This window comes from Quercus lobata, chromosome 9, assembly GCF_001633185.2.
Source record: "Quercus lobata isolate SW786 chromosome 9, ValleyOak3.0 Primary Assembly, whole genome shotgun sequence".
Lineage (NCBI taxonomy): Eukaryota > Viridiplantae > Streptophyta > Magnoliopsida > Fagales > Fagaceae > Quercus > Quercus lobata.
Window position 1 is genome coordinate 9,620,977 of NC_044912.1, and position 21,529 is coordinate 9,642,505.

The window sequence follows — 21,529 nt, forward strand, 5'->3', positions numbered from 1 at the left end:
TGGGAAATGACCAAACAACCCCTGAATTCAATTACAGTAGCAATATTAATCGTTTTCTTTGCGGAAGGGAATGAACATAACAGAGGATATTAAATATTAATACGCATGGGTTAGTTAGAATATTAGGGAAATCAATCAAAATCCAATCCGCGGGAGCAGAGTCAAAGAGGAAAGAATGTTCCTTCTCAACGTAGTCAATCTCTCAAAGAAGATAGATTAGATGCCACGTCTCATTACTGTTTTTAGTTAAATTTTTTTATAATAAAAGCATAATGTCTAAACGACATTATTTTTTTTTAGATTTGTATAAAGGACATTATTTGCTAATAGATTTGAGCAGAATAGCCAAATGGACAGATTTTTACAAATGAGAGACTAAATTGTAAAAAAAAAAAAAAAAAACCTTTGGACTAAGTTAAAAATTACCTTTTTAGTTTTATTATGTTTCTAAAGCTTTCGTTTTCCTTTCTCGCTTTTCCATCTCTAATCAATGAACTAAAACTAAATTAATTTTCTTTGGTTTTTGAGTTCAAATCTTTTGTCTCACTTTCTCTATCCCACACTATGTTCCACAAATAAAAACTTAACATATGGCCATCTATTTAATTAATTGCTAATTTTCTGCCTTTCTTAATTTAGTTAGCTTAATTAAATAAAAGCTTAAAAATTAAAGCACAACAGTCAACACATTCCCACTACCGAGCACAGGCACCACCGCCATTTTTCACTGGCACCACATGCCCCACTACCACCCCCACCAACCATTGCTGGCTCCATTAGCAGTCGCAGATGTGTTCAATGTCGCCAGACACAACCATTCACTACCACCATTATTGGGTATTGGTATTTGTTATTATTGGCGGATGCCATCATCTATAATTAAAACTTGTTAAGAGATTTGAAGAAGACAAGGAGGCGGTGGGCACCCATTATGGATTTGAATAAGAAACTTGTTGTTTAGTATATGATATGGTAATTTTATGCTCCAATTTTTTACCGTCAGTAGGGGATGGTGTACAACTTGATGTAGCCTTTTAGTTTTATAATGCATCTTCTTTTACCAAAAAAAGAAAAAGAAAAAAGGTTAAGAATGAATAAAGACTTTGGAAAGAACGAATAAAGAAGAAATAGGAGACAAAAGACTATTGATATAGTAAGGATTTCTTCTCAAGGATTTCTTTATTTTGTTTCTTTGGCGACTTGTTGCTGCTAACAAGTGGTGCCGGTAAAAGTTGGTGGTGGTGTCGGTGGCGGCGACATGTTGATTGTTGTGTGTGTGTGTGTGTTTTTATTTTTATTTTTTATTTTTATTTTCATAAATAATTTAGATAACTGAGTTAAGAAAGGTAGAAAATTAGCAATTAATTAAATAGATGACCATGTATCAAGTTTTTATTTGTGGAACACAAAAGATTTGGACTCTTTGCTTCTCTCCCCTTGGATTGGAAACCTTTCTCATCAATAAATGTACCGGGATTTCTTGTCTCTGCTTTGATCATTTGTAGGTGGGAGGCTACCAATGTATCCAAAAAAAAAAAAAAGAGGAAAGAAAATCCTCTTTGATTTCACGGGTTTGGTTTACCTTTAGTACTTTTTTAATTGGACATGTCCTTTTATTTTAAATATACAATGACAAATGATAGTGGACTTTAATCGTTACATTTTATTTAGTTAGTGAGTGATGTGACCATCTCTTATTAAAACAAAAGGAAATTCCTTTTAAAAAGTACTGGAGGTAAGACAAACCCAGATTTCACTACTGTAAAACCACCATTTTCTTTTCGGGGTCAAGACCACCACCGACAAATTTTAAAAACTAAATGTAAATCAATTAACTTGGGCACAAGGATTATTAGTGGTGGAAAACATGGTATAAAAAAAAAGGAAAAAATAGGGGAGGAAATTGGTAAAGACAAACTCTCACCCTAAAGGCTAGTTGTGTTAGACTCTTATAATAAAGCTATGAACTCCAACACAGAGGCTAGAGCCTATGTTTAGTGTCTAAAATGTCGGCACTTTATGCCAATGGTGGTCTTATCTCTAGGTATAAACAAGTTTTTCTAAGACCATAATTTTTGTCATAACTCTAACGTGTCAGATTGTGAATAATTACCTATTACTTTTACATGCACTTATTATTTTTCTTCATTACTCACCATCAATTACATCAAGGTTTGTAGTAAAAGTCGTGTCTCTAGATTGATCAAGCCTTGAAACGAAAGATTGATAGAAAGAGCATAAACCCAATCCAGGAAGCAAAAAAGAAAAGAAAAGAAGGGCGGAATAGTAAGGTTGTGAAACCTAGACCGGACCGTACGGTCTGACCGATTAACCGGAAACCGTTCATCAATATCGGTTTTTAACTCTCAAGAACCGGCCTATAAAAGAAAAGCAGTGAACCGTGCAAACTGCGGCCGAACCTTCCGGGTTTGAAAACTGTTGACGGTTCTTATGGTTCAAATCTGGATTTTATTTTTGGTACTTACCACCATTGTTGATGCTTCAAACCACCATGAGATGCTGTTAGACCTTTAGATTGCATCGCCTCTCTTCTTCTTTTTTGTCTTACTCACGTTTTCTCTCTAATTTTTCTGCATTTTTTTTGCCTTTTTGCCGTTTCAGTTTCTATGTCTAAACTGAGGACTCTGGAGTTGCTTTGCAGACGATGGAGATGGTGAAGTAATGCTTAGCTGTCATCTACTTACTGACCAACCACTTTATTCTTGGGCTTTGTTTTGTATTTAGGCTATAATTTAATGAGTAGACTTCTAGCTTCTTCTTTTTAAGTCCTTTATCTTTTTTGTTTTCCACTTTTAAATTTCATTGGAAAGTTGACCGTTCAAATGGGCTTGAGCATAAAGGCATGGGCTTGGTTTAATTTGTGCCTAAGGCATGGGCTTAATTTAGACGTAGGTTTCACAAAAAAAAAATATATATATATATATATAATTTATTTTTATAAAATTACATTTTTGGTACCTAAATATTTTCTTATTTTAGTCAAATTTTCTATTATTTCTAATTTAATATATTTATTTTTTATTAAATAATTATTAAATTAATTATGACATCATCACGGTTCGATTTCAGTTCAATCTTAAAAACCTTAAACCTTTTTTTTTTTTTTTTTTAAATTTTTAAACCTCTTTTTTTTCAGTTCATTGAACGGTCCGGATTTGAAAACCATGAGGAATGTGCATGAGACTTATTGATCCATACAAATATTTGGTTCAACATGTTCCACATAAAAACATTGAACTAGCAATTGAGTTGTAGTTCAAGTTAAATCCTTCACATTTTCTTTGGCTTCCATTCGTATTGAATGCCCAAGGCATGGAAAGCGACTGACGGGCGAGGGCATAAGCCAATTAAGTGCCAAGAATTTTTGGACAAACTTTGAACAACTCACTTGGACCATCATAGTATGGGTGTGTTTTAAGTCTTTTAAATCTATCTTTTGTAGACTATATATCAAATAAGTTATACCCAAACGTACACTTAATCTAAATCATTAAATGTAAGTTCCAGTTAGCTCAATTAGTAAAGTTTTTGATAGATGAATAAGATATTTGAGGTTCAATTTCCGCCCACACAAAAAACTGATTGGTGTCTTAGTTTGATGATAAAGAGTTATTACTAGAAGCGGACGCCATAAGTTGAAACTCTTAAAAAAAGAAAAAAAATCTAAATCATTAAATAGATCTCTTTTAAATGCAATGATCATTTTTCACCATAACGAACCAAAGAAGAAGCAATTTCACTCGGAGTTCAATAACCATGTGTTTTTGTTGTACTTGCTAGGGGCAGAGTGGCGTGATAAAGAGAGAAAAAAAGAAAGAGTCCAAGCTTTAATTACAATTTGAATTTTTTGCATTAGTCTTAAATCTTAATAAATATTGTCATCAGGTCGTTATCAGTCAATGGATCAATCCCATTTATACAATTATTATGAAAGACCAGGTACCGTTAGCAGCTATCATATGCCCTAATCTCCTTAAGTATGTGGTGCAAATTTCAATTGTGAATGCTTTAGAACTTTATATCAAAGACGACCCAACTTTGTTTTATTGTAATGACTATATGTTGTAAAATAGCGGAAGCTCAAATTACTAAGATTGATTGTGAAAATATTTCAGGCTTGAGAAAGATCTCTAAACTAATCAATATGAACAAAGAAAATTCATCCAAAAGAAAATAGACACAAAACACCAAGAATTACGTAGTTTGGCAATAGCCTACATCCACGGACAATGATGAACAAATTTCCCTATAACAAATTTGGGATAATACAAATTTGTGTAGAGATATTCTGACAAACCCAAATCCCAAATACAACTAAATAACTACAAAGAACCAAAGGTTCACAAATACCGAATACCAATTGCGAATTGCACACAAACCAAAGAGAGAGTCACAAATCAAATCCAAAAGTTACAATGCACCAAGAGAGAGCAAATCACCAAACCACAAAACCAAAACCAAGTGGTAACAAACCTCTCTCACTATTCCAAATTGCAACCCACAAATATCAAAGAACCAAACCAAGAGAGAGCCTCTTTTTCTCACACACACTCTCTAAATTTGCCACAACACTCTATTTATATAGGAGATTTGAGTAGGCTAGCATATCCAAAACCAAGAAGAACTAGATTTCTTTTTCACACAAAAAAGGAGAATCACTCCTATTCCAAATAGAATTCAAAATCAAGTGGTAGACGAGACTTCTAATAAAGTTTGATAACTTCAAACAATAGTAACCCAAAAAGAATAAAATTCCTTCCTTATTCAAATCCAACAAGGAGTCAAACTCCTAATTCAAGACATATTCTACACTATATACATTTCATTTTCCACATGAGTTGACCACCTACAAAATCTTATGAACTGATCTCACTCTTAAATATTCAATCAAGCTCTTTATGCATGATAGTTCCATCTTTTCATTTTTCCTCCTTAATTTTGGTGGGCGAGCTCTGAATAAGTCTTTTACACATTGCGGTCAAATTGTTTCCGTAGGATTTACGTTGGTCAAATGCTCTACTCTCACTTCAAACTTTAAGACATTTCTTTTTCACACAAAAAAGGAGAATCACTCATATTCCAAATAGAACTCAAAATCAAGTGGTAGACAAGACTTCTAATAAAGTTTGATAACTTCAAACAACAGTAGCCCAAAAAAATAAAATTCCTTCCTTATTCAAATCCAACAAGGAGTCAAACTCCTAATTCAAGACATATTCTACACTATATACATTTCATTTTCCACATGAGTTGACCACCTACAAAATCTTATGAACTGGTCTCACTCTTAAATATTCAATCAAGCTCTTTATGCATGATAGTTCTATCTTTTCATTTTTCCTCCTTAATTTTGGTGGGCGAGCTCTGAATAAGTCTTTTACACATTGCGGTCAAATCGTTTCCGTAGGATTTACGTTGGTCAAATGCTCTACTTGCTCTACTCTCACTTCAAACTTTAAGACATTTCTTTTTCACACAAAAAAGGAGAATCACTCATATTCCAAATAGAACTCAAAATCAAGTGGTAGACAAGACTTCTAATAAAGTTTGATAACTTCAAATAACAGTAACCCAAAAAGAATAAAATTCATTCCTTATTCAAATCCAACAAGGAGTCAAACTCCCAATTCAAGACATATTCTACACTATATACATTTCATTTTCCACATGAGTTGACCACCTACAAAATCTTATGAACTGGTCTCACTCTTAAATATTCAATCAAGCTCTTTATGCATGATAGTTCCATCTTTTCATTTTTCCTCCTTAATTTTGGTGGGCGAGCTCTGAATAAGTCCTTTACACATTGCGGTCAAATCGTTTCCGTAGGATTTACGTTGGTCAAATGCTCTACTCTCACTTCAAACTTTAAGACATTTCTTTTTCACACAAAAAAGGAGAATCACTCATATTCCAAATAGAACTCAAAATCAAGTGGTAGACAAGACTTCTAATAAAGTTTGATAACTTCAAACAACAGTAACCCAAAAAAATAAAATTCCTTCCTTATTCAAATCCAACAAGGAGTCAAACTCCTAATTCAAGACATATTCTACACTATATACATTTCATTTTCCACATGAGTTGACCACCTACAAATCTTATGAACTGGTCTCACTCTTAAATATTCAATCAAGCTCTTTATGCAGGATAGTTCTATCTTTTCATTTTTCCTCCTTAATTTTGGTGGGCGAGCTTTGCATAAGTCTTTTACACATTGCGGTCAAATCGTTACCGTAGGATTTACGTTGGTCAAATGCTCTACTCTCGCTTCAAACTTTAAGACATTTTGATTACATAGCAAATTGACCCTATGGAAGTTGAAGTTCTAAATCAGATAGGTAGATTTTCCAGTCGCAATATAAGACACGTCAGGAGTCTTTAGAGAGCATTCCCATCAGATGTGCCAAATGTCAAATATTTGGCATTTGGCACACCAAACACCAAAAAACAAGATGTATGAGGTGTTTCATATGCTAAAGTTTTAGCATTTTTAGCAAACTTACTATTGGTAGAATTGTACCGTAGAATGTTGTATAATTATATATATTTTTTTAATTATCTATTAAATAACAATTGTACTGTAGAATGAGGTGTTTCAAATTAAATAACAATTTGTACTAGTAGAATTGTACTGTAAAATTGCTATGGTACAATTTTTTACTGCTACAGTACAATAGCTGCATTTTTTTAATTATTATTTTAATGTAGTGTAATGTTATGTAATGTTAAAATAGAATATTTGATATATAGCCTATTGTAAAATGATGTGTTAAAATTGATTAATTAGGTTTTGATGTGGTAAAATGGCATTAGGCACAGCACACTCGATAGGAATGCTCTTCCATTAGGTGTGTCAAATGCCAAATATTTGGCATTTGGCTCACCAAACACCAAAACCAACCTTCATCAGATATTTCAAATCTCAAAACTTTTAGCATGAGGCTAAAGTGCACTTCCAAATATGAGATAGTACGGACAAAAATATGCCAAAACTTTTATTCTTATTTTCTTTAACTTTTTCTCTCTCCTTCCAACATAGATCTCTCTCTCTCTCCATCTGGTTCTCTCATCTTGTGTCTAGCCCTCTCTATTCCTCTTTTACAACTTCGCCGATCTCACCACATTGACCACCATGCCACGCTGCCGAGCTTGCCGTACCATCCCCACGCCGTTGAGCTTGCCGTGCCATCCACCCTGCCACGTCGCCGATCTCTCATCGTGTGAGACATTTCTTTTCTGGTGGTGGTTTTTTTTTTTTTTGGCTACCGTGGGTTTTATTGTTGTGGGTATTGGTTGATTTTCATGGGTTGTAGTGGTGGCTTTTTTTTGTTGTTGCTGGTTGGTTGTGAGGTTCAGGTTTATCTAGAGGGATTGGAGGTTCAAATTCAGGTGGATTTCTTTCTTGCTTTGTTATTGGCTTTGTTGTGGTGGCAGTTTTGGGTTATGGATGGTTGTGGTGGTGTGATTTGATGGTGGATTCGGTAGTGGGTGGGTTCAGATGGGTTTCTTTTTTCTTTTTTGGGTGTTTATGTGGCTTTTGATGTGGTGGTTTTGGTGTCTTTGATGGTGGGTTGTGGGGGTGATGGACTGTGTTAACTAGTGAGGTGGGATATGGGGTGGTGGGGGTGGTGGGTTTTTCATTTTGTATTTTTATATATTGTTGGTTTTTCTAATGTTATTTTAATATTTGTATATATTATGTTAATGTATAGAATTGAAAAATAGAAGATGTGATGAATGGTGTATTGTAAAATGATGTGGTAAAATAATAAAGTAGGTTTTTGGATGTGTTAAAATGACATAATTTTACAACGCCTGATGGGTGATAATAGCTTAATTTCGCATATTTATATTATTATTAAAAAGCATTATCATACTTATTTTGAGTTAATTCATGCATTTTATAGTTGGTTTTGGAATAATGCTGAATAATCAATTTTGTGCTTAATTGAATTTTAATGCGTGGATTTGTCTTTTATAGGATAATCAAATTAAATAAATGGATTTGTGTAAAGAAGAAAGCTAATAGACTTTACTTTTACAAGGGCTAGATGAAGTCGAAGAAGGCCAACCCAATTACATTCGAGTCCAATTGGAGCAAGGAATTAAAGGAAATTTGCACCAAATCTAAGTCTAATTCGGATTAGGATTCCAGCCTACGCACCAGTTAGTATTTGAAGCATAACTTTCAGCTTCGATGTCCAATCGAGATGATTCAAGTTGGGCTGGAAAGCTAACTTAAAGGGCTATACAACATTTTAGTTTACCAAATGTCCGAATTCTGAAGTTAAATGGGCCAAAAACGTCGGTTAAGTGAAGCCTAAAAACCTGAGAATTTCTCCAAACGGGAATTCAACTTATAATAGGATTCCTTGACCTATTTAAGGGCTCTTTAGGGAAAAATTGAGGGGAGAGCTGCCTTAGAACATAATTTAGGTTTTCTTAAAGTTTCTTTACAGTTTTTAGAGTTTTATTTGTGTTATGGCTTGCTAGATGCCTTGCTAAGGCAAGAGGTGAAACCCAACCATTTATTGGTATATTCTTAACAATTATTTATTGGTTTTAATGCTTATGGTTTTATGCTTTTGATTGTTTTACTCATCTAGAAAAGTGTTTAGTTCTGTATACTTTTTTGATTTATTGTAGACTCCAGAAATGTTAAATGCTTAGTATTCCCTGCGAACTAATTCACTAGTTTTGTTTTGCCTAAAATCAATCAATTTCATGAAGCTACCTTAGACAATTAATTCTTGAGTTTTTATTGTTAAATCATCCAACTAAGATCATCCTTTGTATGAATTTTAGTTGAGTTATAAAATAAACATTGTTAAGACTACCGATAGATGTGTTGTGTGTGGATTCCTAAACCTTAGCGCCTCAATATATTGTTATTTTCTCTCAATTTAAATTAACTTTACTAAAATATCAAAAATCTCTTAAATTAAACTCTATTATTTTAGTTTTATTCTCTTGTGGTTTGCTATTCAATTCCCTTTTCCCTGTGGATTCAACCTCAGACTTACGAATTATTACTTCGTGACAATCCTGCACTTGAGAGCATTATTTAAGTCACAATAATGGGAATGCTAACTTAGTGACATTTTTTACTTTTCTTTACTAGAAGAACTAGAATTCTAATTCATATTTTCTCTACATGTTGTTAATGATTAAAGTAAGTATTATTTTTCTATTGTTTATAATTGACGTCATTTTTATTATGTAGCATCAACAAACGATATGAGCAAATGTAATTTTTTTTTTCCTCCTTACACTTATTGTTTCTTCAGATTTAGAAACAAAAGACCATGTAACATGTGTACTTCAATTTTATTGTACACGGCCCACCATGACCTCGAGTGGAACCATGCTTATTATGGCCTTCTGTTTTTAGTTTGACTTTTTGTTTTCTAGAACTTTAATTTAGCTGGTATTAAAATACTTATGACCGTAGACTTTTTAATAAAACATTTGTTGGTTAATAACATCTTCAAATGAACATAAAAAAAACATCAATTTCTTATTCTCTCTCCAACAATAAATATATGTAGTATTTATATTGCTTGAGTAGAGTAGAATATAGCTTTGCATCCAAACATCAAAATATCCTAACACCAAATGAACATTCTCGAAGTCACTTCCTCCATCCTCTTCTTCTTCTTCTTCTTCTTCTCCTTCTCATACCTTGCAACCAGCACAGAGTCATGCAAAAACTCCGTTTGCAGCTCCAACAGCCCGGGAATTCACTTCCCGTTCCGGATACAAAGCCGTCAGCCAGAGTCATGTGGCTATCCGGGTTTTGATTTATCCTGCAATAATGCAACCCAAACAGTGCTTCTGAACCTGCCTTATTCAGGACAATTCATTGTCCAAGGGATAGACTATACCACACAGCAAATATGGATCAATGATCCAAAAAACTGCCTCCCTAAACAGCTTCTTTCGCTTAATCTCTCTGGTTCTCCCTTTAAGGGTGTATATCATCAAGAATTTTCATTCTTTAACTGCTCCTCTGGTTTATTGAAAGATCAATTAACACCTATTATTTGTCTTAGCGATTCAAATCACACAATATTTGCTACCTCGTCTAGAAGAGTTGCTGCACTTTTGTTATCAGCTTGTAAGTTCATTACAAATGTTTCGGTTCCAGTTCAGTGGCCATTTTATGAGCAAATATTATCCTCAGACCTTAATGATGATCTCTGGCTAACTTGGGATGAACCTTCTGGTTGTGGAAAGTGTGAGTCACGGGGAGGGCAGTGTGGGTTCAAAACCAATTCAAGCCATGAAATTGTGTGCTCTAATGTTCCTCATCAGTCCGGTTAGTTTCTACTTGGTCCTCCAAATGTTCTATTTTTTTTGTTGTTGAGGAAATCCAAATGTTCTATTATGTTTGTTATTTTAGCAATTTAATTTAATTTTTTAGAGAAAATATTCACAATTTAAATTAGTCTAATTTAGACCGTTAGCATACTAAGGCTTTTCAGAAAATCAAAGGGTTAATTTATTACTTGGACTTGGATTACATATTAGCTATATCTTATATCCAAAAGCAAGTGATTTTTTATCTTGAAAGAGGATATATTATAAATAATTAATAAATATCATGCATTTTTTTTTAGATAAGTAGTAATATTAGGATAAAATTTAGTTACAAAATTAGTTGTAGTATAAGATTACAATCTTACTCAATAAAATAAACATTACCATATGTTTTGAAAATCTAACTGTTGAATAGTGTTGAGGGCCATTTGTGGAAGCCCAGGCAGACAGAAAAGCCTAATAATGAGGGCCACGAAGAATTGACAAGATAAATAGCAAAAAACCCATTAGGCCCAAGCGGCAGGAATAATAGATCACATGCCCAACAAACAAATAAATGGGTCTTGAAGAGGCAAGCGGGCTCAAAGAAGTTAGGAAAGAAAGAAATAGCATCACATGGGTAGAGTATGAGGTAGAAAAGTGAGAAAGGGTCGCCGCAGGCCCAAGGTAATGCAAACTAAGAGAGTATGGGGTTTATGGCAGGCCCATGAACCTCAAAGATAAGGATAAGGTTATTGGGTTGGGGAAGCCCAATGAAGTTAGTAAAAAGCCCATGGGAGTGTGAAATTAGCAAACGGGCCGAGGAAGCCCAAAGAAAGCAATCGGGCCATGGATGCCCAAAGAAAAGCCCAAAGGGACATAGGAGCCCATGAGTAAAAGTAAAACAGTGCCCATGACAGGTCACTGAGAAAAGGGATAAACGGCTGGCCCAAAAAGAGGTCCAGCAGGATTAAGTTATTACGGCAGGAATAACAGTTCAACGTGGTAGGCAATAAAGAATAACAAAAGTGGGTCAAAGAAATGTAAGATCCATCATCATACGAAGTCCAGTTCCTGAATGGAGCGGGAAATCAAAGAAAAGCCCACATGAAGGGTCAGGAAATGCAGACGGAGAGTCTCCAGATTATGGCAGACGTATGAGCAGCAGGCAGACTCTTGGACATATCTGAAAGGGAAGCACACGCAAGGCCCAGACACCACCAGCCTGTACCTAGCCAATATAAGACATGGTGGGGTCATGGGCTAGAGGTAAGAGGTAAAGGGGGTATGGTTTGGTGGTGGGGAGAGGGGAAAATGTCTATTTGCGGCTCCTGTTCAAAGCCCTTTTGGGAGGTACATCTTGCTGGGATGACAGATCACCCAAAAGAAGCAAGTTTGAGGGGGAACCGTTGGGTGCATGCCTTGATAGTGGAGAGAGAGAGCATTTATACCGTGGCAAGAAAGAAGTGCTGCGGTAGAGGGAGAAATGAAACTTGCCTCTGTTTGGCAAGAGTGAGTGGCACACACCTCTGGTGGTCGGCAAATACGCTCAGACCAGACAGAGGCGATTAAGGGGCAAAATGGTAAAACCTTGGTCACGGTAGGCACTATAAAAAGGCTTTTGTCGTGCCCTATAGAAAGGATCGGAAAACAGAGTATATTTTACGGAGTGAAAAGAAAAACAGAACGAAAACAAAAGAAAAAAAAGATAAGAAAGAAAACAGAGGAGAATAGAAAGAAAACTAAGGAAAAAGGAGAGTTAGTTCAATGGGCATGCACTAATAGATCGGTTTCCCTCTCTCCCCCTTCAAATCTTACTTTCTTCCAATATGTAAATAACGATACTTTCTTTTTGGGTAATAACCATTCAGGTCCGACTTCCTCAAAACCATTAATCCCCACGGCAGGATCTTTTTCCTGGGGGATTATTTGCATTGAGAAGAGGCGTTCTCTCCTCTTTGGCTTTGTTGTGGCAGACTAAGCTTAAAACTTAATTTATGCCCATTTAAGTTAGCCAGTATTGTTTTCTTCATTTTCTCTCTGTGATTGACATCAATATGACTGTAATCATGCTTTATTAGTAAGGAGTACATAGCTATTTATTTAAATAATTAGAATACTCTGTTTTAATTATTATTATATCTGCTTGCCGTAACTCGTCTGCAGCAGTTCTGTTTGCCGTAAGTTTACTCCTGGCAGACAAGGCATAAGTTTGTGCACAAACCGGTCCAAGTTGAGTTACAATTGGACCGGCCCCAACTCCCTTACTCAGAAATATTCGGGCCTATCACCGCAGGAGGCAGCCCAAACCCAATACACCATACACAGAAAAGGCCCCCTACAAATAGCATGTTCTTTATGTTCTTAATACACATGTCAAATTTTGTGTCAATCGGATATTATCTATAAGCTTATATTTTATGCATAATTTTAAACTGCAAAAACTTGCAATTTAAATAATTTATTGATGACATAACTATTGATCTTTAATTTTCTTGAAATTTTGTAAGTATGGAGAATATAAGAATTAGATGTAATCTAATGGTGGATTTATCAAAATTCATCTCTAATAAAAAGATATTGAGTAAGATTGTAGTCTAAGGCTATAACCAGTTTTGTAGCTAAATTTTGTCCATAATATTATGCCTACTTAAAAAAAAAAGAAAAAAAAAGTAGTAATATTATGCACTTGTCAATTGTGTGAAACTTTGCTATAAAAAAAAAAAAAAAAATTGTATGGTCTCACCAGCTCACCAAGTGATAGAACCAAATATACTTTTTCTCAAAAAAAAAAAAAAAAAAAAAAAAAAAAAAAACCAAATATACTTCTCTAACTAATTAGTAGTTATATGAAAATATTCAGATTAAGACAGATTTCATGGATCTAAACTGATATGAAACTAATTAGTTTATAAATTAAATCACTAATGGATGTAGAGATGATATAATTGTTATGATAAGCTTAATCTGTCATTTTTAATTCGATTTTATCATTTTAAAATGTCAACGTCCTGCTGCATGTGTCACTTAATTTTTGTTAACAATAATACTTAATACTTAAAGAATAATATTAGTCAATAATAAAAGAAGATGAATGAATGATAGTGGAGTTAATTTATATAAAATGTGACTTACCTTAAGCCAATTTTGTGGTACCTACATTGCATGAGGTCAACATTTTGGTTTTTAAATAAAGCTAGTGAATTGGTAAGTTTCAAGATAAGTGTTGACGAAGTATTATATACTCCAAAATTTTGGAGCAATAAAAGCTGTGAATTACTACTTATTTTTAGTTCTCTCAATGCTTTCCACACTGCAATCATAGCTTTTTATTTGGTTCACTTTCGAACACCCAGCACTATGGCTTATGGGATTTGGAATTTTTTCAACGCCTCATCGTACCTTCTCCTCGTGTTGCACCTCTTTCTTTATTTCTAGGGAAAAAAAAAAAAAATAGTCCATAGTAAGAAGACTAAGAATAGCCATTCTAGTCTTCTAGACCCCTCTCGAGAAATCAACTAATTATTGATAGACATTTGGGATCTTTCCTTGTTCATAATATTTTTACACTATGTTGGCCGACATAGTCATAATTGCATCAATAATGCTGATAACTTAGCAAATGACTCTTCCTTGTAATTCTAGTCATTTATTAATGGGAAACATTTACTTCAAAACTGGTTTGAAGGAAAATTTATTCAACTTGTTAATGATTGAGAAAATTATCTGCACATATTTTTAGTTACATGATTTATTAAAAAATTATATGACTTAATTAAAGAATCATTACATAATGAGTTGAAGAAAATTTCGCCAAATGGGTTCGGAGGAAAATTTTGTTGATTTGAATTTAGAGGTGCTCCTTGTAAGGCTAAGGATGCTTTTGGGTACTGCTCTGTTTTGTTAATTTTTCTTTTAAAGCTTTTTCTTGAGGCCAAAAAAAGAAAAAAAGAAAAAAAAAGAGACTAGAAATAGCACTTGGTTAGGGTCAAGACAAATATAAATGTGGACATCAAGATAAGGGCTGTGTGGCAAACAATATAAATGGCTTAGATTTGATCTATATAAATTGGTCTTGAAATAAAATTGGTCAATTTTAAACTTATTTTGATTTGTTATGTAATTTATTTAAATTCAAGTTGAAACTTATTTTGAAATTAATGTGTACGTGTAATGAAAACTTAATAATCAACATCAATTACCTCAAAAATCAAAATTTACAAGACTAAAAAAGAAAAAAACACATAAATTTATTAACTGCATTGTCTTTCTTTTAAGATTCAAATTGTAATTGTTGGCTTTAAGTTCTCGAATTTTTAAATTATTGTTAAACCTCAACTTGTCCATAAAATCCAGGATATCACAATTGACCTAATTTTACATTGACATTCCCTATAAGCCACTACCCATTTATGCACATTCACATAAAGACACAAACAATCACTACTGGTCCAAGTTATAAGCATCATTATATTTCTATTAGGGGTTTGATTTTTATGGGCTTGTATATAAATTGGCTTGATTTAGGCAACGAATTCTCAGTTCTTGAGTCACGTCTAGAATTGGGTCCCAAAACGCACACTATATGAGTTCTTTTTGCTTATTTAATCAAGTCTAGCCAACCTAAATCTTGTTATGTGGGGCTAGGTGATTCGGCCTGCACTTTCAAACCTGATATTGGGCTCTGCTTGATTGTAATTTTTTTAATTTTCTTCAACCTGGTCCATTCAGTTGTCTTTGAAGCAATGCTTTTTGCCCGAGGTTGGGTGGGTTTGCATTTGCTTCATATTGGGGGTTGGGCCGTTGGGTGCTCAACAGTTGTGTGAATACAAATTTTTACAACAAATTGATTTTTTTTTTTTTTTGAGAAGAAAATTGATTGTTTTATGATGGAAAAGAAAAGTTTAAATTGTTATAGGGATTATACAAATTTTATTATATGGGTTTTATAAACCAATGTGTTAATTTTGTAAACTTTTTATGATAAAATTGATCATTTTTATAGTATTTTACAAAAAGTAATGTAGCACAATTTTAAAATTATCTCAATGAATTTTAAGCTAATGTGTAGCTGTATATTTATTGTAAAGTTAATAAATATGAAAAGAATTTTCCTTTTTTATTTTTATTTTTTAAATTATCATTATTGTTCAATATTTTTGTGCATGCGAATGGGTTTTAGTTTAGTTGATATTTAAAGTATAACTTGATGCCTTAATAATGATTAATGTGGTATGTTTAGGATTTCCAAGGAGCGCACGCTACGCCATTGCCGTTGGTGTTGGAGTACCGGGAAGTCTGTGCTTGCTAGGGCTACTATGTTTTCTCTTTGGCAAGATAGAGTCCTATATTGCTAGAAGACACATTGAAATCCCAGAATTCAATCCTACAATTGCTCCACTGCCCAAAATTATGGTGGGCCTTGGTGGGTCCACAATAGAGTCATACCCAAAAATAGTTCTTGGTGAGAGTTGGTGCCTACCCAAGCCCAATGACAACACTTGCCCAATATGTTTGTCAGAGTACCAGCCTAAAGAGACTCTAAAGATCATACCTAAATGCCAGCATTGTTTTCACATTGAATGCATTGATGAATGGCTTAACTTGAATGCTACGTGCCCCATTTGTCGGAGTTCTCCCCAATGATTACCACCAGTGGATATTTCATGATACTTTGGGATATATTATTTTCCCATTTCAATTCTAGACTTTGTACTAATGTTTTTTACAAATTGTGCTTTACTTTTCTTCTCTTGTTTGAGCCATTGTTTCTTGAATGGTCACATCATTTGATTTGAGCATAAACTAAATTCTAATGGTATATGCAAATCCAATAATGTTTGCACCAATCAACACATTTTCAGGATATTTCCTGGCAATAGTTTCCAAATTGCTAAAGCTCAAATAATAATAATAATTTCTAAACATTAGGGTGGCAACTTTAATTTCAGATTTTTTTTTTTTTTGAAAGTAACTCTAATTTCATATTGAATGACCCTTTCTTATTTTATAATTGAATCTTACAATTTTTTTTATTACACTAATATTATTTAAGGTATCCATGCAATTCTCGATGTGATTATAAGGTGTGTTAACGGCTTTTCCCAAACGTTCCTTTATCAAGGCCTCTGTATCGTAAATTAATTTTAATTTTGTTATAAATTGAGTTGGGTTTTACTCGACTCATGAGTCATGACCACATGGATTAGTAGGTTAGGAGGAGATTTGTAAAGTAAAGATGACTAAGAGAAAGTTTCAATTTTATAAGGTCCATTTCTTCCCTCTATTTAATTGTTGTCTCAACATCTTCTTTCCTTATCATCCAAGTAGTGCCACAACAGATTGCTATGAGTATGGTGATATTCATTGACTCTTTGTTTTTGATTTCACTGGCTATCTTTTGGCTGGATAACCAATTTAATCCAGCTTGAGATGCATTAAAAGTTTATTATTTTAAGGAATTTGATGGGCCAAGTGTTTTCTCTGCTCCACAGAAGATGCATTCCATTTCTCTTATATGTTTTCTTTTTTGTAGCACTGAGCTTGTTGGAATGTGATCTGTGTGTGTGTAGAAGAATGCCTTTCCGTACACAAAACTCAGGGCCATTATAAATATAATGCTTGTCACCAAGTCCATGAAACTGTTATGGAGAATTATCATTGTGCCCCTTCTATCTACAACAATATCCATAACATTAGCTATATGTTTCAATTAAAAGACTATAAAAAAGTCCTAAGCCTAAATAGTAATTGCAAAGACAAGATCATAGAGCTCATTGGCCAATGCCATAACCTGAAAAAAGAGGCTTTAATCTGGTAGCTAGTTGGGACTCGTAAAACAAAAAATCAGCTAGTTAAAACAATACTAGACTCCTTCAATTGGCAAACAATTGAGCAAAGCAAAGCTGGAGTGGGTATAGTGGGGCTCTTGAGGCCCGGAGCCCAATGCATCCAAGGGATTCTTGGTGCCTAAGCCCAACAAACCGCAGGAGAAATCCTTGGGCTAGAACATGGCCCAAAATATGTTGGGTCCGAACCACATTTATGTGTGTACTTACTCCGACTTACCTAGCTGATCAAAAAAACTTATTTGCACTGATCCTTCGATCCCCTTTCTAGCTAACACATGAACCTTATTCTTTGGGCCTTTTGCTTTTGTTTCTTTTCACTTTAGTATTGGAAGTAAAATTCTAGTTCCATGATTTGAAGGTAATATTTAAGCCATATAGAGAATAATCATAGATATACAATATTAGTTTTTTATTGACCCAATTTTATTGTATACAAAAAAGTTATATTAAAAGTTTATATTGTAAATGAAAATACTGAAGAAATTATTCACTAACTTAAGGTGCAATTCTCAAATATGAATATGAATATTTTCATTGTTAGATTTACAACTAATATTAAGTAGATTAAAGTGCAATTCATAATAATTATTTACTTATTTTTCTTTATCTAATATGTTATGTTATATTTTTAAAGCTTTAAATAATTAGTTATCTTTTGCAGGTAATCCAAATTTTTATATTTTACATGCACGTGTAACTGGCAAAATTGATAACATTAGATGCTCCACATCTAGTTTTTGTTTATTTTTTGGGTTCTTTTGTGGTGATGATAAGATTAATGAGCAACTTTGAATTGTATAATCTTAAGTATTTATGTATTATTTGACTTGGATTGCCAAGAGCTTTGCAGTTCAATTAGCACATCCTAGTGTTATTAACGGAGACATCCAGGGTTAAATCCCGCCACCCCAACTATCATTTTATAACAAAACAAAACAAAAAAAAGAAAAAAAAGAAAAAAGAAAAAAGTGAGGTTTTGTAAATTTAAGAATTTTTTGTTGCTGATAATTTGATAGTTACAATGAGGGCTACTTGCTAAGTACGAAATTGAGTAAGTTCCATTTAGTTTGCGTTCATCATTTCCCTCTACATCACATGTGCAATTTTTTTGATGTGGAAATGAATATGATTGATGGACTTAAACCACAGTGTAAATGAATATTTGAATTGTTTCTTTGTAATTGGTAATATATCAATTTATAAGTTTAATGTAGTAAAACTTGTAGTACTGTAAGCACTACTCCTTAGTTATATTGGAAAGCACCAAGGAAGTCTTAGTGCTGGAAACTTCATTCGTGCTAAGAGTGGAATTAAGCTAAAATATAAGAAATTTTTCTAAAAAAATATTCTTAAACAAATCTTAATTTATACTATTCCATATAAGGGCTCAGTTTTGACTACTCTTAAAATTCTCCAAAATAAGGAATAAAGCCTTATTTAAAAAAATTTAATAAACAAAAAAATTTAAATCTTATATTTGTTTCCTACCTCAACAAGAAATTAAAAGATACTTTTTTATAAGCATCACCTTGCTCATACTTGATATAAAAGAAACTGTCCCTACAATGACCACAATATTAATAATTTCAATCCTCAAGTACAACGTAATTGCAACCTATATTATTATTTAAGTATTTAGCCTAGTTTTGGGATGACTTCTAACTCTTGGTTTAGATGCCTTGCAGGTTTACTTGCATTGAATCTTGTTGGTAGAGGCAAAGGGATTAGGAGGCACGGTTAATTTATCACATTTTCCCTCCAATATTTGAACCACAACTTTCATGGAAGGGTGACCTATTGGGTGGCACTGGATGCACCAAAGTCCCACAATTGCTAATTTTTTTTGCAATTTTAGCATCTTCATTATCCTCAACATAGATCTGTAGGTCTTCCTTTTGCTCTAATAGATTGTAGATCCAATATGGGAAATATATTTGGCCAGTGGTCTCCCCGTTTGCATCAACATTTTTCCTCCCTCCAACCATTTCAAGCAACAATATTCTAAAACTATAAATATCTGATTTGTAAGACACTTTCCCAAAGTTCCTAGAGAATACTTCGGGTGCAATGTAACAGATGGTCCCCCTAGTTGTAGTCATGGACACTACACATTGACCCTTTGCACATAACCTGGCTAGACCAAAATCAAAAAAATTTGGATTGAAATTTCTAATTTTCTCATTGGCAAGGTGAAGTCCTATAATGCTAGAAGACGCCTTGAAATCCCAAAATTCAATCCCACAACTGCTCCACTGCCCGAAATTATTGTTCTTGGTGAGAGCTGGAGCCTAGAGCTTGCCCAAGCCCAATGACAACACTTGCCCAATATGCTTGTCCGAGTACCGGCCTAAGGCGACCCTAAAGACCATTCCTAAATGCTAGCATTGCTTCTACGTTGAATGTATCGATGAATGGCTTAGCTTTAATGCTACGTGCCCCATTTGTCGGAATTCTCCCCGACGATTACCACTGGTGGATATTTCATGATGCTTTGGGATTTACTATTTTCCCTTCCAATTCTAGATTGTGTACAATTTTTTTTACAAATTGAATTTTACTTTTCTTCTCTTGTTTGAGCCATTGTTTCTTGAATGATCACGTCATTTGATTTGAGCGTAAACTGAATTTTATAGGTACCTGCACCAATGATGACTAAGAGGAGATTAAATGTAAAGTAAAGATGACTAAGAGGCTGTTTGGATTGCCTATTTCCATAACTCAATTCTCAGTTTCCATAACTCATAACTCAAAAATGGTGGGACCCATAACTCAATATCCGTTTGGCAAACGATAACTCTGTTTCCATCACTCAATTCTCTGATTTTTGAGTTATGAGTTATGGAAACTGAAAACACATTTTGGCTGTTTTCAGTTTTCATAACTCAATAACAATATTGTAATTAAACACACATAGGAGACCCACAAACAGTACTAGCTGCACCTTTTGACCACTTTTGACTTATTTTATTTTATTTTTTTTAGCTTCGGTGAGTTTGGGTACTGAAAACAAAAACAAAAAAAAAAAAAGAAAAAAAGAAAAAAAAAAGTTGCACCGGCTAACAGGTATGGGCCCACAAATAGTGTGAAAAATATTGAGTGATGGAAATTGGGTGATAATGCCAAACAGGTGTGAAAAATTGAGTGATGAGTGATGAGTGATGGAAATTGAGTGACGGAAATTGAGTGATAAAATTTTCTTATCCAAACAGCTCCTAAGTTTCAATTTTATAAGGTCTATTTCTTCTCTTTATTAATTGTTGTCTCAACATCTTTTTCCTTATCATCCAATTAGTACCAAAACATGTTGCTATGAAAAAGTTGATATTCATCGCCTCTTTGTTTTGGATTTCTCAAGCTATCTTTTGGCTGGATAACCAATTTAATCCAGTTTGAGATGCATTAAAAATTTATTATTTCAAGGAATTTGATGGGTCAACTGTTTCCTCTACTCCACATAAGATACATTCCATTTCTCTTATATTTTTTCTATGGGTTGTGTTAATGGGCACTGCAAGGTGCCCATTAACAACTTTTTTGAAATTTTTCTAACAATTTTTTGTCTTTTATACAACTTTATCTAATTTTTTCAGCTTTATAAGTACTGCTTGGTGTCTTTTTTGACAATATTTTTTTTGTCTTTTTTGCACCTTAAGTTAACATTTTCCCTTTTTTATAGCACTGAGCTTGTTGGAATTTGAATATATATATATATATATATATATATATATATATATATATTTGATGTGTGTGTCCAAGTCCATGAAACCATTATGCAAAATTATCATTGTGTCCCTTCTACCTACAACAATATCCATAGCATAAGCTATATGTATCAAATAAAAGACTACAAAAAGGTCATAAACCTAAATGGTGATTGCTAAGACAAGATCATAGAGCTCATTGGCCAATGCCATAACTTGGATAAAGAGGCTTTAATCTGGTAGCTGAGGAAGTAAAAACAATAGTAGATTCTTTCAATTGGCAAACAATTGAACAAAGCAATAAAGTGGGGCCCTTGAGGCCAGAGCCCAATGCATCCAAGGGATTCTTGGTGCCCAAGCCCAACGGACCACAGGAGAAATCCTTGGGCTATAACCTGGCCCAAAAAATGTTTGGTCTGAAACCACAATTATGTCTTTACATTTGTGTTATAACCAGGCCCAAAAAATGTTACCTTACTAAATTTCTGTTATTGTGGTACAATAAAGTTATTTCATATTTTCATTTTTCAAATAAGATATGAACAACTATTTTTTGGAACACTATAAAATTTTCAATTGAAATTTATATTTGAAATGATAATATATTTATGTAAGAAAATTTGGGTGTGTGTGTAATATACACAACTGTATACA

At 33.6% G+C, this 21,529-nt stretch overlaps 1 protein-coding gene across 1 annotated transcript; it reads left to right on the forward strand.

The window, feature by feature from the left end:
• Positions 1 to 9,634: 9,634 nt before the first annotated feature.
• On the forward strand, positions 9,635 to 16,073 carry LOC115960891 (putative RING-H2 finger protein ATL21A). The gene is made up of 2 exons (XM_031079891.1): positions 9,635 to 10,342; positions 15,566 to 16,073. The coding sequence occupies exons 1-2, from the start codon at positions 9,640 to 9,642 to the stop codon at positions 15,967 to 15,969; spliced, it is 1,107 nt and encodes a 368-aa protein (XP_030935751.1). The 5' UTR covers positions 9,635 to 9,639; the 3' UTR covers positions 15,970 to 16,073.
• Positions 16,074 to 21,529: the final 5,456 nt, after the last annotated feature.